General features: G+C 32.4%; 1 protein-coding gene across 1 annotated transcript; it reads right to left on the bottom strand.

Annotated features, from left to right (window-relative positions):
* Positions 1–740: 740 nt before the first annotated feature.
* LOC113713951 (NAC domain-containing protein 68-like) lies at positions 741–1,367 on the bottom strand. Its single transcript, XM_027237752.1, has one exon. It carries the CDS (start codon positions 1,365–1,367, stop codon positions 741–743), a length of 627 nt encoding a protein of 208 aa, XP_027093553.1.
* Positions 1,368–20,149: the final 18,782 nt, after the last annotated feature.

Genomic DNA, 20,149 nt, shown 5'->3' with positions numbered 1-20,149 from the left:
ATTCTTTGGAAGAAATTTAAAAAAAAAAAAGGAAAAATGACAGAAATAAATAGCATCAAATTCACTTGTTTCATTGGCTTCATTACAGATTTGACAGATTTTGCTGTGAAACCAACTATTTTGGACAATTGACTTTTAGAGTTAGAGGCGAGTACCAGATAACTTGCAACATTTACTTTGCTGATGGATTGCTAGTTCCTTTCAAGCTGAAAAGATTATGTACTTTCTACAGTTGAAAATCGTTGCTTTTTGCATTTTCTAAGCATCACAATCACATAAACTCCACTTCAGCTTTTTCGATACAACTGTTCACCCTTTTATGGAATCCATCTTGTTGCTGGTATAGTAAGTTGCTAAAACGATAAAATCAAATTCTACAAGATCATGTTGCTTTATTCTTGAAAATCCACCCATCTTGTTTTATGTGATCATCACACACACGCAGCCCACTACTAATAAATTTAGTATCCAAAACTACAAAATCAAATATTTAACTACAGTTTTTTTCTTTTTGAATGTAAGCCACTACAAAATTAATTTCTAAGGGAACAGTGCACCATATCAGGAACTGATCCCAAGTAAGGGTCGCCATTCCAACAGATGATTGGCTGCACAACATCATCCAACAAACCTGTATATGTTTGTAGGCTTCTTGTGTATCCATCATACTCACAATTAACCAAATTAGGCAACTCATCCATTGGATTGTTACATGACTGCTTACTCGCTTGTGAACTTTCTTATTCAAGATTCATCTTTCTCTTGCCCAGGACAACTTCACGGCATCCACGATTTCCAACCTCCTTTTCTTTGGCAACCTTTCCTTTCGTTGCAGATTCTTTGACTTTGGTATACTTTGAATCATCCTTTATTATCCTACAAAGAACATAATCAGTATTATGACTGCTGTTTAACCCATTCAATGATGCACCATCCAGCGAATACTCGTGCATTATCCAGCCACCTTTCACCCCTATTGAACCAGAATTCAGAACATAACTTAGCATCTTCCTTGACCCAATTTTCTCACCAGTAATCATACCCTCAACTGGGTACGACTTCGTTTCTCCGTCCCACGTCCCCAAACCAGCCGTTCTCGCAGTTTTCTTGGCGCTCAATTTCCTCAACTTGGTAAAGACATAGACCATTCTTTTCGTACTAGCCCCTTTTCCGCTATTATCACAGAATTGCCAACGAACATCATCATCCCCCAAAACATCCCACGGTTCTGCACCTTCGCCGTAAAGTATTTTCTCCTTCACATGGTCCGTTTCATCAAGCTGGTTTGTAACCTTCAGCCAAAGTAGGGAGATCAGTTCTTCCTCACTGGGTCTAAAACGAAACCCTATAGGAATGTTGTCAGCCATTTATCTATCACTCTGTATATTTTCTTGTCTTCTGTTAAAAGAGGCGAATGGGCTAGGTAAGTTAAATTCTTGAATCGAGAAAGAGGTAATATATAGGGACAGATTTTCCTAAGAGAGAATCCACAAAAGAAACGGTTAGGAAAGATATTAGGAAAGTTTCGAAAACGGGGTTGCTGCACTCGAGGTTAAGGAAAAGTCAATCCTATTTACAGAGGAATGTATACTTGACCTTGGTTCATTGACGTTAGTCAATGAAGTTGACTGTCAAGTCTTAAAATAATATTCCTAGATTGTCCATTGAACCTTCTGATTCCGGTGTTTGATATAATAAATAGGTTTTGGTTACGATATCTAAAAATGGTAGGAAGATTATTGTTTTTATTTATTTCAATGTCTAGTATACTAACAGAGTAGATTGTTCTTTCATTTTTCCGTGTTTGATATAATCAAGATTTAGATGCCAGAATAAAATACAATTAATACAAACTTGAGTTAATTATTCTGGATTTATTTATAGAACATACCATTTTTATTACTTTTGCTTTATTTGTTCTACTATGTTACTGGTTTATTTATGTGAAATTTAGTCATTTTTTGCTTTTAGAATAATTGAGGATTGGTACTCAAATTTTTCAATTGTAATATTTGATTTATTGTGGCCTATAGATTTTTATGTTATAGTTTTGCATCCGCAAGATATATAATTAGCAATGTAAATTACATGAATCAAAACAAATATGATAAAATTTTAATTTTTTATAATGCTCTTATTTTTTATATGAAATTCAAAAAAAAAATTTCACACAATTATTCAAAGTCAAAGAATAAAGTATTTTAAAACATATGTTTGCTAGTAAGAAAGAAAATTTTATTTTAACACAAGAAAAATAATTTATTATAAAAAATACATTCAATTACTAATTGAGCTCACAAATATCCTACGATATGATGAGGTAGAAAAAAAGATTTATAAGAATAAATTTGACATCCTACTGTTTTGGATATTTTGTAATAAAGTTGGAAAGAGTTTTTCCAAGATATTTTTTGAATTTTGGGGATTCTACTAAAAAAAACAGTAGTTTAGAGGAAAAGAACTTTTTCACTTAAATGATCTATATCAAACTTGGAATATAATGGACAAATTAGAAACCCCTTTCCTTTTTAGGCCATTACTATGTACCAAATGTACCAAATGTGGGGATAGTGTAATATTTTTTTTTTAATATAAAGTCTAGACGGCCCTTATATAAGAGCATCAATGTTGGCACCCTTTCCCAAATAAACATTTGTCAACTTCAAGTTTGAGTTAGGTTAAATATCTTCAAGCTCAAGCTCAAATATATTAGTATTTGAACATGACTTGACTCGTTGGTACCCTTATTGTGTCTTTTCGTGGGTTCATTTTGGTTAAATTACTACGTGCTATATGTGAGAGGAACAGACAACAAGACTGAAGATGGAACTTGTATCCGGGATTATATTGATGTCACTGATCTTGTTGATGCTCATGTCAAAGCCCTTGAGAAGGCAGAGCCTGGGAAAGTTGGAATAGGGAGAGGTAAGACATTTCTTGTTATAACCTGTAACTTAGTTGGCCATATTAGCCGTTTCTTATGCGAATCATATTTTTCTATTTCAGGTTGATCTGTAAAGGAGTTTGTGGAGGCCTGCAAGAAGGCCACAGGAGTACCTCTCAAGGTCGACAACCTTCCCCGTCGGCCTGGTGATTATGCTGAAGTTTACAGTGATCCAACTAAACTTAGGAAAGAACTAAACTGGACAGCAAAATATGTTGTAAATAAAAGAGAAATTTCAAAAGATCTTGTCCCACATCAAAAAACTAAAAGGACTTCTCATCATTTATAATGCGTAGTCTCTTATTGGCTTGTGTTAAGTTAGTAACTAGTGTGGGCTCGCGCGCATGAGAGGAAAGTTGAGTTGGGCCGTTTCAGTACAAACTGATGGATTTCCCTCTCGCGCGTGGGTTAAGCGCGGCCAAAGTGAGTTTTCCTGTGACCAAGAATAAATTTTACTTCATATTTTACAAATCAAAATTTGACTCTTTCCTGAGAAGATAAACTTTTATTTCATCAGTTACGAAGTTTTGGTATGTTTCATAACGTTCCTTTTAACGTTACTTTCGGTTACACAGAATAAATTAAACATTACTTTCAGTTTCATAGAAAATTAGCCATGTCTTTTTTATGTTATCAGATATTATTTCTCACCAACGGACACTAGCTGCTGCCTATAAATAGCAGCTGTGCTTCCACTTTAGAGATATACCAACAGCTGACAGTGACAATAGAGACCTTCCTGCCAGCTTTCTTGCTCTACTTCTCTTCTTCTCCTTCTTTCCCTTTCTGCTGGATTTAATTGATGGTTGCTGAAGTTTTGATCCTTCTTGTTATAAACAAGAAAAAGGCTTGTTTAATCCTGGAGAAACATTTCAACCTCACGAAATAATTTTTTAGAACAGTGTTATTAAGCACGACTCAAGCTACATTTTATTAGTTTGGTTAACATTGTTTTTGGCTATTTCTGACTACAAAATATACCGATCTTCAGGAGAGTTTGCGGGTAGCCTGGAGATGGCAGAAGGCACGTATTAATGGATATAGTACACCGCAGTCAATGTAGAGATAGTATACATCCACTATCTGGCAGTGGAGCATTGACAGGAGCAGCCAGCCAGCCCCAACCTACAGCCTGATTTTTTTCCATTCTAGTAGCCACTTAGAAGAGGGTGTTATGGCCTGGGATTTGGATGCTTATGGCCTGGGATTGGGATTTGGTGTCATGGCTTAGAGGCTTAGGGAAGTAGGTCTATTTATTACTCATATTGAGGGGGAGGTATTTGAACAGTAATCATCAGTGAGGTATAGATATAAATTATTCTATTTTTTTGGTTTATTATGCACCATTCTCTTGGTTTCAAGAAATTAACCACACAAACTCTTGAATCAACATTCAATCAACAAGTAAATGAACATGGTGCCCAAGAACCAGGGGAGTGGAAATTAATCAAAATTGGGGACAAGGCCGAATAGTGAAATTTAGTATTATTTTTCCCAAACAAATCCACCACATTCCGTCCAATGAACATAGTCAGCCAAATTTAAAGATCTTTCTGTCTAAAAAAAAAAAAGTTAGAGGCAACTCTCTGTATGTTGAACTTATATAAAGCAATTCTCAAAATCCTTTTGATCCCATATTAGGCCAACAGCCACCCATTTCTCATTTTGTGAAGAATGAAAGGCAATAAAGTTTCGACCTTCAAATCAAAGTCATTTGTAATCTAAGGGTTAATACTTAACTAGTATTGTAACACCTGCTATGCACGGATTTACGTTTAATATAATAATAATAATAAATAAATTATTTTTATTTGTTACATGAAAAAAAGGTTAAAAAATTAAAAGAGCACTATTTTAGTATCTAATTTATATTGTATTTATGTATCTTATTTAAAACCTTAAAGTATATTAAAAAAATATGAGCAAAGATCATAAAAATACCTAAAGAAATACTAAAAGTATACCAAATACAATTTTGTTACCCCTTCTTTCCATGTTTTCTCTTTTTGCGTTACTCCCCCTCAATATTCCCCTATTCCTCGTTACTCTCGTCCTTACCTTCCTAACCCAACTTCCCACATCCCTCCAACTCTTCTCCCTCTCACAAACTTTACCTTCTCTTTACCCTACCTTTTTTTTTATCTCTTTACCCTACCTTGATTCTGTTAAATTGCGCAATCTCTTATCCAATTTTGCAACCTATTTACCTCCTATTTGTCGCACCTCATTTTTGAAAATAAAAGAGAAAAATAAAATAGAAAAGGGTATTAGAAAAATGAGTTTTTGATTTTAGAAAATAAAGAAAAAAGGATCTAAAATGGGACATAGAAAATGCGACGGTTTGGACCCAATAATCTAAAAAGGATTTTTAGAAAAAAAAATAGAGTCGCCACTTGGTATTGAATTTAAGTATACCAAATCACCCAAAATATATTTTAAATGAAAAGAATAAATAAAATCCTTTTAAACGACTCCAGGTTTTTAAAAACGAGAGAAAATGAGTTCGGAAGTTAGGGTTGGAAAAAGGGAAGAAAAAGATTTGATATAAGGCACCCTTTCAACCTAGCCAATGCTAGTTGCAAGATTTAGTCAAACATTTTCCTAATCCAACCTATAAAACTTATCATATTTGGATGTTTCTATATGGATACAAACCTGGATCTAGGGGGTATCGAGAGGGACGAGATATCTCTTTGAAATTTAATTGGTACAAATCACATTAATTGTGAAGCTCAAGAATGATTTCTCGAAGAGGTCACGAATATATAAAAGATGATACTCCAAAAGGAAATTATGATATATACATGACCTAGAAGAGGGGAATGCAATATAATGGGGACGGGAAACTAAGATTCGTGACACAATATTCCTTCTTATAAATGGGTAATATCATGCTAAGGTTAAAAAATCATACTCACTCATTTCCCATATTTGAAAGGCAACTCTTCTAATCTAGTCAAGCAAATGAACTAACTTGCTTCTAATTTCCTAAAATAAGATGTAATTTTAAATGATATAGTTCAAACATATAGATGGTAAGGGAATAATAGTAGGAAAATATCATGCAAATGAAAATAACCTAAAAATAGGAAAAAAATGCATGAGATGTAATAAATGTCATACCAAATTATGAATCTAGCGTATCGATGGCTTAAAGGGTCTAGCATTGGACTAACCCATTTCTACAAGTTTTCACTAGCGTTGGACTAGTGAAAATCGGGGAGAAAAAACCACAACTAGCGTTGAACTAGTGTGGTGACATCATACATTCATCATAAATAAATAAAACATATAGAATATAATTAAAGCAAATAAACATATAGAGCACATAGGCACGATATCTAGATGCAAAATCTTAGAAAAAAGCAAGTAAACATGCAAGCACATAAACACACAAATATGCAAGCAATAAACCTAACTATTACATTGAGAGTTCTAATTACAATCTAAAAAAGGGAATATAAGATAATAATAAACTTATCTACTACATTTATCTAATTAATTACATTTCTTGCACAAGAGAATATAACCTATCTATTACAATTTGGCATTTAAATGCCTTCCAAACAAATATCAAAGTTAAATAAAATAAATGAAACCTTAAAATGAATAAAATAAGTAAATAAAAGAAAAAGCACATAAAGCATGCAATCACAAACATAAAAACACATAGGAAACACATAGGAGCATAAAGGGAGTTTAAAGAATAACAGAGGGTACCTCCCGTGAAATAGTGGCTAAATGAAGTAGAGTTTGCTCTATTTATACTCCAAAATCAACAAAATGGTCAAGGCACCAATTTAATTAACGATTTAAAAGAAAAATGTAAACATATAGCAAATTCACTTTATTATTTTAAAGAAATATGCATAAGTATAAAATCTCTAAAATTTATAAATTAGATGCATTTAAATGAAGCATGATTAACAATTTAAAGAAGATAAACAATTGTAATTAAGAAAACAAAACCATTAGAGACTCAATTGCAAAAAATAAAAAGTTTTTAGGGTCAAATTATAATTTTTAAAGAAATTAGGATCAAAATCAAGAAAAAAATAAAGTTTAGGGAACAAAATGCAATTAAATTACGACCTAAGTACAAAAATCAAATTTTAGGGCTACACTAAAAATATTCAGAAGATCAGGTGCTAAATTGCAAAATCATTTTCTGATCACGTAACAAAAATAGAACCTGGGCCTTTTCTTTCTTTTTTATTTGTTTTAGGCTAAACCTACTTCGGACCAACAAATATAAGCAGTTGTTTTGTTAAAAAAACAGATCAACCCAACTTATTTTACTAAACTATGCCTTAATAAATCGTTGGGTTTGAACATCAAAACCCATGCACAAACCCAAGCAAAATAAAAACAAGCCCAACTAATCTGGCTCACAAGCATTTAATAACATCAGCCCAAACGGATTTGAAGAATCAAACCGTAATAAACAAAAACCAATGTTTTAAAACCCGGACCGTCAATTGAACCGGTGAAGTGAAAGGGTCGAGGTTCAACCGGTCGGACCGGTTCAACCTCGGTTCAATGAATTTTTTAAAAAATAATTTATATAAATATATGTATGCACAAAATAAGACATGCAATAGACTAATTTAAAACTTTATATGATGAAAAGTTTACTATTTTTGAATAACTTGGATTTTCAAAAATAAATTTTTTAAATTATAAGTTAAAACAAATAAATTTCATTTCAATTTCAATTATATCTACCAAAATAATCTTAAATCTATCCCAAAAATATCACAATATTTTGAAATTATACAAAATTCACGTCTATGAGGATTTGACATTGTAAACTTAAATTTTAAATTTATGCCTCTGGGATTTAGAAATTGCAATTTAAAAAAGAAAGTTTGGAGTTCGAAAGAAGTCAAGAGAATCGAAAATAGAAATGCAAACTTGATAAGAAACAAAAAATGAGATAAAAGTGAGTGGTTGTAGCATTAAATAATTTGGGTTAAAAAAATAATTCTTTCTTAACTTTTTTCAAATTTGTGTTTTCAATTCGGCCATTTGACTTTCTCACTCAGTCCATATTCATTGGAAAGAAAAAAATTCTCCATATTCACATTTTTTGTCCACTAGAAAATTGTTATTAGCGCCCAATTATTTATCAATGTTCCCTTATTTAATATTTATTTACCAGTCAGTTAGGTAACAATATCCTTATTCAATGTTACTACCTACGATATTGTTTTGAGATTGTAATTGAAATTAAAATTTTTAAGTATTTTGTTTATTCACACAAATTAAAAAAAAAATCAAGGAGTCATGATGTAAAGTACGAATGTGTACAGTGTAATTATAAATATTTTTAAAAATAATAATTACTTATCAATTTTTTTCCTAAATACTTGTCTACAATGTCAATTGAGCAAGAATATCCCAACTCAATCTTTCTATCTATTATTGCATTTCAACCATTATTTTATTGTGAGATTGTAACTGAAATTAAAAGTCTAAGTATTTTTATTTATTTTCACAAATTAAAAAATCAAGGGGATTACATTAATAATCAATGGGAGTACATTAACAAACATAGATATACCAACAATATATTTGTGATGTAAAGCACAAGTGTTTTTGATGTAATTAAAATTTTTGAAAACAATAACTTATCTAAACAATTCAATTTAGTTACCAAATTAGATTGTCATTTTTTTTAATTTTTTATTTTTTCACAAATTTATTTCTTGATTATTTTTATTCTACACATATTAAATCGTTGTCGTACATTTTCTACAAAAATTTAAAAAATAAATTGAAAAAGCTATTTTATTAAAGGATTTTTTTAACGGTTGTCCTAACACATTTAATACACCTAATTTATTATATATATACATATACTAACAATTATTACTATCTTTGCATTTATATATGTTTTATATACAAAGAAATAAGTTTGATGTATCTTAGGTTTAGGGTGTTTTTAGTTTTTCATTTAATAAGTTAAGTAGATATTTGCACAAAAAAATCCTGTCCGCTGCCTATGGCTCAGTGGTAAGGGCTTCTTATAACAAACACAAGGTTTGGTGTTCGACTCTTGGCAGCTACAATTTGGAATTTCATTTTGAAAAGTTTCAAAAACCGTCGGTTCACGGTCTAAGCGGGTTTTTCCGGTTCGTCCGAATCATCCGGTTTCCAGCGGTTCTTGACTACTCTCCGGGTTTAGCTCTAGACCGGACCGTTGGCCTGTCCGGTTTGCGGTCCAACCGGTTGAACCGGCAGGTCCGGTCCGATTCTGAAAACACTGACAAAAACAAGATAAAAGGAACATAAATAGGAAATAAATCAGTATGAAGTTTCTGGTGGGTATGAAGTTTCTCGCGGGTCGATCTACTAGAATATGGAAAATTCCAGCCAAAATGGTCGGAATCTCGCTGGAAAAAATTTCCAAGGGCATTTAAAGTCAGATTTTGATATACACATGATCCTTTCAATCTCATAAACTCATGCAAATCATCAAATATGGTCCCCAAACATCATAAATCATGTAAAAATAAGATTCAAAGTCCATATACTTAAACTTTCATGAACACTCCATAATCTCTTGCATGAACATCGAATCTAATAGAGAAAAGTTGAGGAAATACCTGAGGATGATTTAGGACTAGATTGAAACCAGAAAAACACGAATGGAAGGAGGTTTGCTGCAGCTTCAAGCACAGTGACGGAGCCAGAATTTTTTTTTTCGGAGGGCCATAATTTTTTCCTAATAAAATTATCTTAATATATTATGTTCAAAATAATTTTCTTCTATTTAAATATATGACATCTAAAAATATCAAATATTAAATTTAATTATAAAGGTATGTCTATCCATAAATATGCGGTACAGTCATAGCAAAAACTAACAAAAAAATAACTTTTGATTAAATATTTTATAACATCACAAACCATCCAATTTGCACATTATGAGAAGATGCTCTCCAATATGTCACCTGTGTAATATATATATATATATATATATATATATATATATATATATATATATATTATATAACCATGTAACATAAATGTAACTATTTTCAATTGAAAAAAGATAAAGGTTATGTTAACATACTTTGAAATTTCAACATATTTTCTTACAAGTAAATTGAGTTTTATGCTCTTTTATAGAACTAAATTCATCTATGATTGAATCACTGCTAAATTTTTTAGCAACTTTTTTTTTATATATATAATTAGACAATCATTCAAGAAATTATCTTCCATCTTGTTTTCGGAGTTTTGTCTTGATTATTTTCATAATTAAAAATGCCCGCTCTGTAGTTGCAGTTGATATAGGAAGAGTAAGAACAAGTCTAATCAATCTGTCAATAAGAGGATATATCACTGATTTTCTTATCTTCACCAAGTCTTGACATAACTCATGAATACCAGATAATTCTTGCAATTCATGATGATTTGGAATGCCGAGCTCAAAATGTTGAAGTTCTATTTTTAGACGTACTAGTTCTTGCTCCATAAAATCATTCGGATAGAACTCCTCTACAAGTTTACAAATATAATCAATTTTGAACAGCATAAATCCATTTCTAGGATCTAAAGCAGTGCTCAAAACAAGCAATTCCATGGTATGATCATTAAACCTGCTATGTAACTCTTGCAATTGATAATCAATTGTTGCAAGAAATATATCCACTCGATGACTAATTCATATATATATATATATATATATATATATCAACTCTCATAATATAAACTAAAATTGTAAAAATTTAGGGGGGCCAATTTTATTTTACACACATATTTACATATTATGAATTAAAATTTTTAAAACTTAGGGGGGGCCATGGCCCCCATCTACCCCCCCTTGGCTCCATCATTGTTCAAGCATGTACTGCGCGAAGATGAAGCAGCAACTTTAGGGCTAAATTTGAAGGGTTTCTGGACGTTATTTCCAGAAAAGTTCTAAACAAAACTTTTTCTACTAAGTTCGTAGATTGTGTAGAAATCAAAAGCTCATCCAACGAAGTAGTATCGAAGGAGAAAATCGGGTTCAAGCAGGCCGAATGATCAGCCTTTTCTGTAAAGTTTTTCTAGAAATTTTTTATTTTCTTTCTCGATTTTTCTTTCCCTTTTCCTCTCCCCCTTTTTTTTTTTTTTGCTGTTTTTTGTTTCACTTCCTCCCCTCTTAATCCAGAAATGTCTTTCTTCCTTTTTTGTTGGCTTCTTTTGGGCCATTTAATGGCCTTTTCTAGATGTTTCTTGATGATTCCCGCAAGAGGTAAGATGGCTCCTTGTACTAGTATGCTAGGAGGAAAAGAAAGGGAAGAAAAATTCGACTTTGCTACTTCAAAAATTTGCTCCAGCTTTGCATTCGTTTTTTTGTTTCAAAAGATGAAGTGCGCGTGTGAGTTATTTTTTTTTAAACTACATTTTCAGTTTCATTTTCTTTTTCTTCATTTTCCTACAAAAACCAACCAAACAAAAATGATTTTACTTAAAATAAAAATAAAAAATAAAGATAAAAAATTTTGGTGTGTACACTATTCTACTACTCTTTCCACCCATTTATAGTTATAAATAGTGTCCAATTTTTCAACTTGTTATTCAACAAATGAGTATGGATATGCAATTTTATTAGTTTCAAATGGGTAACCCAATTGAACTTATTAATTATTGGCTTTTAAATGGATAGATTGGGATTGCTTATTTAGTGCTAATTAAATTAGACTTAGATTCAAATTCATTAGTAAGTAAATTTAAATCGCTACCAATACAATAATTATATTCTACTTTTCGCAAAGGTATATTTAATGTTCTTTTCCTATTCTTTAATTTTTGTTAAATTTGATCGTACTTCCTCCCTTCCTTTCATCAAAATTTTAATTAGCTCATTGAGTATTAATTTATTTCTTGCATTCACACTTAAATTATTTTGAGATTCTTGTAGAGTGCAAAATTTGAAACTCACCGCTATTGGTTCTTCTATGTATTTTTTAGGTAAAAATTTATTTATTTATTATTATGTGTTTTACAATGATATCTTATTTTGTTGCTCAAAGAATATGGGAGAAAAAATAAATAAAATTTTGTAGTGGATGGTAAATTGATAAGATAACCAAAATCATGTAAAACTATATATATTTAACCCACATAAATCACTCATTTTGATAGTTTCATCCCAACCCACAACTACAATTCCCTTGACTTCAACCTCCCCAACCCTATACTCCTTTTACTATTTAGGATTCATAACCTCACTTTTACCCTTCCCAGTCTTGTACTCCTATTCTTCTATTCCTTTTATTATTTGGGATTCGTTAACTCACTTTTCAAGTATTTTTTTTTTGCAAATAAAAAGTTAGAATTATAGTCGTCAAGGAAAAGTAATTGGGTATAATTTTGGTGAAATACTGCTATTTTTTGTGATGACCACCCAAGATAATTGTTTAAACAAATATTTGTTTTAAAATTTTTGATAAACGCTCCCAAAAACAACAATCTCAATGCCCCTTTTATTAATTTAAAATTCATAGAAAAATTTTATTTTATATGGACGTTTTGATATACATGTTATATGAGAAATTATCCAGATGGAGTTTTATGCAAGTCAAAAATTATCCAGATGACATTGTATGTCAGAGTGTTTATTTCATTGGTTGGAATAATCGCCCAATAGAATAAGTTTAAGCCTAAAAAATTGATTTAGTTGCAATAATTTAAATGGTTAAAGAATGTTATAATTGGATATGTCACCTGAATGTTTGACAAATTTATGTATATACCTAGAAGGAAAGTGCTAAAAATATTTCTATGTACATAATTAAAAAATGAGACTAATCATATTATTCCTTAGATTTGACAAATCAATCTTTATTAATCAAAGAATAAAATGGGCTAAAGTGATAAAGTTGTATTGGGGTGAATGATATTATTATGGGACTAATCAAATTATCCAAATTTATTTTCTTTAATTATGGAAGGAAAAAGGGATTAAAGTCTAAAAACAAATTATAAATGATTTATTAAGGCCTCATTTTAAGTGAAAAAGTTTTTAAATTTTAAATTTGAATTGTCATAAAATTAGTTGTAAATCACTATTTCAAACTTTTTAATTGAATTTATGTATTAAAATAAATGAAAAATCCAGAAAAAAAAGTATCGGAGATTTGGAAGCCATCCAAGAGGCCTCCACTAAAACCTCTCATGCAATACACACACATATATACATATAGATAATTACTTTATAAAACATGAAAAGCCCGAAAAAAAATTGTTTGAGTAACTAAAAAGTCGTCATTTAAGAGAGAAGAAGTCTGGGAGTTGATTTGTGTTGTTAAAGCCGTTATTCGGTTAGCAGCACCGACCTATTTTTAGACGGTTCAGACTGAAGCTGCAAAAAAGCATATGCGATGGATTGTCATTCTGTTGATTTCTTTATCTGATTTTCACTCTTTCTTTCAATTCTTACCATAGAAGGAAACTTGAAGAAATTCTGGTAGTCCTCTGGGCTAAGTTTCAAGAAAGTACAACATAGTGCTTAGTACTTGTTGAATTAACATCTATCAAGAAAGAAGAAATACTGATTTTTGATCTTCAGTATGGGAAAAAGAAGAATAGAAATTAAGAAAATTGAGGACAAGGCCATGCAACGAGTTATGTTTTGTAAGAGGAAAAAAGGGCTGTTCAGGATGGCTATGGAACTAGGCTAGAAATATGATGCAGAGGTAGCCATGATCACCAGGAATGAAGCTTGCAATATTTGTGACACCCCACTTCTCCCTAAGACGAACCCAAGGATGTCCGCGGAACGCTTGTCTAGTTCTCGCCAGGACTCGATGCAAGTCAAATCTAAACTTAAAGATAAACAACCAAAGAATAAAAATCGAAGTAAAGAAAGGTCACTTCTTTAAACAAACTTTCAAGTCTTACATCACAAGTTCTCAGAAGCATATCAACTTTCCCAAAATACAACCACTATAAGCTAACTAGTCAATTACATCCCAAGATCTTAATCAAAAGTAATCAAGTCGGCTTTCCCCAAAATTCTTTCCAATCCGAGCTCCTGTTAAGAAAAACAAACTAATGGGGTGAGCGAACGCTCAGTGAGGCCAAGAAAACATGCAAACACATAGGACAAGTAACAATAACACTGATACGGAAAGTAAAACAATAAAGTTCAAGTAATTCAAAATTTAACAATAAACACACTCAATAAGGATACAGGATCTCTCAGGAGTTAGATTCCACTTGCTTTGCCGAGACTCGATCCAATACCTCCACGTGATGACACTCCGTCAACCGGGTAAGTATTACGTTCGTAGAACTCCACTTATTTTACACTGTCGTTCACCGTTACATCCCTTGATCCGGGCCCGCACTTCTTTTATATAAGGCGATACTATTCGAGTATGTCAAGCGAGATCTCTCAAATAGATCAAACTTATGATTTTCTCATGGCTCACCAAGCTTCCCGACCAAGCTCATGCCGGCTCGAGTCGCAAGGTTGGCCGATGAGTTTGGGCGTCCCCCACTATTATAAGTATAAGTCGATGAGATTCACTCCAATCGACATTGAGTCCAAACATAAATATAATTTTCACTTCATACAATTCAACTATATATTCACTTCATATAATTCAATTATAAATTCACTTAAAGGAGAACGAGTACGATAAAGTATACGCTTGTCTCGACAATTCTAAAGTACTCAATTAATAACGAACAATTTAAGCATTTAGCAACAGTTCATGCACTTGACACTCACTAAATCAAAAGTAAGTGAACAAGTAAAGTCTTTAATGTCCGCTCCGGAATTCCCTTCAAACCTCTCTTGAGCACCTGAAGAAATAGTGACCAACTATTACTCACTTATACGCTATATCACTTAACATTCAAAGAAGAAAGTACACTCGTTTAAAATTTAAGGCAATGTCTTAGAAGAGCTTCACTCTATTGAAAATCGAGATTTAAAAGTGAGGATTTAAAATCATGATGGAAAGTTGTATCCTCCATGAAATCGGGTTTAAAATGGACTATCAATATCGAAAGGAAGTGAAAAGTTCTTAAAAACTCATTTTCTACGAAATCGAAAATTTTCCTCTTTATGCGACAAAACTTGGAAAATCGTATCTTGAGTTTGGTACTTCTAAAAATGGAAAACTTTATACCGTTGGAAACTAAATTAAAAGTACTAAAACTTTTCAGAAGACATTTTTTGAAGGTTCCAACTAGAAAGCATTCAAATTTCAGCTCAAAGTTGCAGTTTCAAGAAGACAGGACAAACCAGTCTTGGTTTTTCAGCAATGTTTGGAAATTCGGCAAAATTCACAAAAAGTGAATCAGCCTCTGAAATTTATACCACAATAAGAGTTCCAAACCAAGTTTCAAACAAAATAAGCAGAACTAAATTCGGAGTTTTGAGCAACAAGATATAACAGTTTAAATTTGGTTGATTTTCACAACCTGATTAGAGGATTTCCAGTTTTGAAGAGCAATTTCTGGGGCATTATTTGGTTATCGAACTGGTATTGAAATTACACCAAATTTGGTACACTTAAACTTCCATATATGAAATATTTCTCTATCAAAATTAAGGCAAAAACTTACACGGGAAGGCAGTTGATGAAATGACTAAACTTTGTGAAATTTTTCAAGGCTAATCTGCCAACCCAATTTCTCTTTCTATTTCAGAAGTTTTGTCCAACGAAATCAGCCCCAATTCGTTCCATTTTTGAAACCAAGATTCCAGAAACATCTAAAGAGTAATTTATGGGTAAATGACACTAAAATTTTCGAAGTATAACATCCCAAAATAGACTTGACCATTCGGTCAGCAGGGAAAGGAAAATTTTCCAGTTTTGAGCTTTGTTGCAGTTTCAAAATCAAATCATATCTAACTCTATACAAATCCAAATTGATAATGATTTATGGCGTTGGAAACTAGGTTCAATATGCTACAACTCATCAGAAGGTATCATTTTGAAAATCTTTTCACAAGTGGAACAAAATCAAGCCACAATATGCAATTTCCCAGTTTCTCTCGGACAGACTGGCAAAGCAGGACAGTTCACTTTTCTGAGTCGCCACGGTTTGCTCAAAACGAACTAACAGGGGATTCTTATACCATTTGAAAGCTATGAATATCTAGTTTTGAATGTCGCTAACGGCACTCAATTTTGACTTTTGCTCAAAGAGTTATGTTCAAACAATAAACCACTGTCCGGTTATCCTGCTAGTGAATTTTCAGATTCAAATTTAACCAAAACTCAAGTTTTGTGCGACCATTCGACATGATTTTTGAAAGGCATTTTCTATACACATAATACAACATATATCCATCAATTTAACAGCCAACCAAGTATCAAAATTTTGAATTGAAAACAGAACAATACGGACAGAATTTCGGCCAGCTTGCCTTTCCCAACTTTTCCAACTTTCTAACCAAAATCAAGCTATATATCACATAAATAACCACAATCAAACATTAATGCCTCAAGTTAGCTACCTACAATTCTCGTCAAGACCGCTAACCTACAATTTAAAGCGAGAAATAAAGTTCCTCAAGTCCGCTAGCCTATAAACGTAGTTAGGGTTTCAAACCCATGAAACTAACCACTAATCTTCTTATAATTTGAAAGGTTAAAGAGATAGAGTGATTACCCTTTAAACCTAGATAAAAACCAGATTTTTCCACCAAAATTCCTCTAAGAAACTCCACAAGATTGCTTCTTTCTCCAAGATGGAATGAAATCCCAAGAATCTATGAAGTTGGATGATGATTTGCAAATGAAATGGAAGCTAGAAGAATGGAGTTTTTCTTTCCCTTCTTTCTCCTTAGGGCCGACCGAGAGAGAGAGAGAGAGATGAGGGAGTGGTTATGGTTTGGAAACTTGGAGAGAAAGAATGAAAAAAGCTACTTTAAGTTGGTGCAAAAGTCAACCCTCAATAGTGCCTCAATAGGGTTTCGTACTATCACTTTCTCTTTTGTTTGATACACTCATACACTAATCCTTCAAGGTAATTTCTCTAACATTGTAATTACTCACTCTTATGAATCTAGTAGCAAATCCTCAAATCTCCAATTAGTCGTACCGGCGCGACTTTCGGAAAACTATTGACGCGTGTGCGGTAAAAGCTTAATTTGAACTCACTCACATCTAATCCTTCAATTAACTTTTCTTAATCTACTATTGATCATTCTTAATTCTTTAAGATTATTGCACTCTCAGATCGAATATTATCTCGAAAAATGTGTATTCGATATTCCTTACTAAACGAGTCACAGAAAAATTAAATTTGCTAACGAGACGTTTTAAAAATATAAATAAGGCATTGTTCTATGTAAATGGATTTAAAATGGTTGAAATAAATTATTCGTAGAAAACGGCTGAATAAATAATTAAATAAACCAATAAAATAAAATAAAAGTAAGTAAAATTCGAGTTCTCACAATATCTTTGCCTTTGGTCATCCTTCTGTCGATTCCATTGTCCAACACTACAAAGAAACCAAGAAAGTTGAATCATCAGCTGCAAAAAGAGATAATGATGTTCAGCAAGAAATGCAAAATCTGCCTGAAGATTATCTTGATGAAACAGAGGAAAGCCCTCATGATGATGATGATGATGATCAGGAAATGTCAAATCATGTGATGGAGGTCAACAAAGCCAAATTGTCATCTGAATCAAGAAATGGAGATCAAGAAGAAGTACATGATCTGGTTGAAAATGATGATATAAGTGACATAGAAGAAAGTCTTGATGATGCTGATGTTGATCAGGAAATGTCTGATCATGAGATGGAAGTCAAGAAAGCCAAACCATCATCTTAAAAAAAAATTGAGGATCGACAAGCACTATATGATCTGCTTGAAGATGACGATGAAATTGAATTAGAAAATAGTCTTGATGATGATGACGATGAAGATGATCAGAAGAACTCTGATCAGTTGGATTTATCATTGACATTGTTGTGACGACCCCAGCTCCCTCTAGGGCGTACCCCAGAGTTTAGCAGACCGCCTGCCCAACTCTCGTCAAAACTCACTAACTCACTTCAAATAAAATAGTTTACAACCTCAGGAGTAAATAAAATAACAGCTCCCAAGCTTGGAACATACATGTACATTCATTGCTTCACCAGAGCTTGATCAAGTCATAGTTGACACTCCGTCAACTTTCAAGTAAAGTAACTAGTCTCGTAGTACTCCACTTAACACCAATCCGTCCACCATTCAACCCCCTTACCCGATCCAAACACCAAAATAAACACGTGTGGTAATACTCGAGTATACCGATTAGTCGAGAAAATATCACTCCACTCGACAAAACAAGAGACCCAGGGTTCGTTATCTAATCGACCAGGCCCTTTGTCGACTCAACTTGATTAACTAGCTTCAGAGTTTCTGAAATTTTAGAAAGTGCTCACGCATAGACAAGTACATCAGGCAAGAATATCTAGTCAAGTGCCATCAAGGCATAGCAACAAGTCATATTTAGGATAAGTGCGATAAAGTACACCCTTGTCCGTCCAAACAAGTCAAATATTATCCAAGCACATTAATAAAACATATAAAAGCAAGTATCAAATACAAACATGCACTTGGAAGCACTCACCAAAGGTCTAGCGCTTTTCAAGGTCACGCTCAGGTGCAACTCCTTGGATGGAGTCCAAATCAACGATAAAATATTATTCAAGAGTTTAAAATCAATTAGGGTTCAAAACATAGGAGTTTTGTTTCAAGAAAATCAAGTAAATAAAACTTGTTTAAGTAGTATTCAAGTTACATAAAACTTGTTTAAGTAGTATTTAAGTTACTTATCAAACTCTAAAAACTTCATGCTCGCTCGTTTAGTTTTGATAAGGAAGTGGTTTATACTTTTGAAATCGCACTTGGTATAAAAAATCGAGAAATCGTATTTTTATAGGGTCACTATATTCACTTTTTTAAGCGTACGAGTTCCGGCGAAATCTCAACTTATATACTTCTATCAAAAAACACTCAAATACCCTAGACAAATCAAGTCCAATTCGACCTCAAATTTTCGTTCAAGTCACGAGTACATACGCCAAACCCTCGAGTGAAAATTTGGACAACATGCCCTTTGTATTTAGTTATTTTCCAGTCACTTATGGCTTCATTGTTTTTCCTCAATTCAGCCCAAATTCAACACATTAACAAACTTAACAAAATAGCTCTTCAACTAGGTTCAATATCATCCAAATACAAGTGAAATCTAGCAATGAAACCATCAAGATCAAAGATGGAAACCAGTTTTAAAGAAAAAATTATAAGTGGCATATTTGTCATCTTTCGGTGTTTTGGTCATAACTGCAGCTAGCTCTATCGGATAGAGGTAAATTTTATGGCGTTTCGAACCTAAGACATAGACCTGCATTTCCTATGAAGATATCAACACCCAATTCTCGCATTTTCAGGGTCAAAAAGGGACGGTCAGAAGCACATGAAAAACAGGTCAGGAAAATTAGAGTTTTTTGCGCAGTCAAGAGTGCTCTGGCCAAATCCTAAGCTACAATGATCTGATTGATCTGAAATTTTACAAGTAAGAAGTTAATTCAAATCCTTACAACTTTCATGTTTTGTCCAAAATCTGATACAGTCTAAAACCTATGTTTTCAGAACCGGATCGGATATCGATTCGGTCAAGCTCAGGTGTCAGGGGTCAATGGGTTCAACCAAATTCGATAAGAGTTGAACCGAATGACGTCATAAATAAAAATTATTTAAAAATTAAAATATGATATGTAAAATACCTAATAACATGTTAATATTAATAAAGGTATATTCATATATATATATTTGATATTTCAAATATATTTAACAAGAAAATACAAAGAAATTAGAACAATCAAGTAGCAATTTATGTTATTTAATGAGCATTAACAAGTTAGAATCAAAATTATGGATTTAATTGAAAAATAACACCAAACTTTAAGACAACATTTATAAAGTATGAAATATTTGAAGTATATTAATAATTTTTAACAACCTAGTGGTCAAAACATAATATTTAAAATATTTTGACCTTTCAAAAAAAAAAAGGAAACCAGGTTCTTTTTTTCGGTCAAACCGGTTCAAACCCGGGTTTTGACCTGTTTTGACCGATTCTTTAAATTTTCGATTTTTAGAGTTAACTCGGACCGGACAATTGACCGGTTCTCAAAATATGGAGAAATTCACAGCCCAAGTTGTTGCCAAAAATAGGGCAGAACTGAAAT

This window comes from Coffea arabica, chromosome 10c, assembly GCF_036785885.1.
Source record: "Coffea arabica cultivar ET-39 chromosome 10c, Coffea Arabica ET-39 HiFi, whole genome shotgun sequence".
Taxonomy (NCBI): Eukaryota; Viridiplantae; Streptophyta; class Magnoliopsida; order Gentianales; family Rubiaceae; genus Coffea; species Coffea arabica.
Note: the sequence above shows the minus strand (reverse complement) of the source record. Positions and strands in the feature narration are given on the sequence as shown.

Excerpts from the sequence above, each read along its gene's own strand:
- LOC113713951 (XM_027237752.1), bottom strand. The coding sequence starts at position 1,367 with ATGGCTGACAACATTCCTATAGGGTTTCGTTTTAGACCCAGTGAGGAA.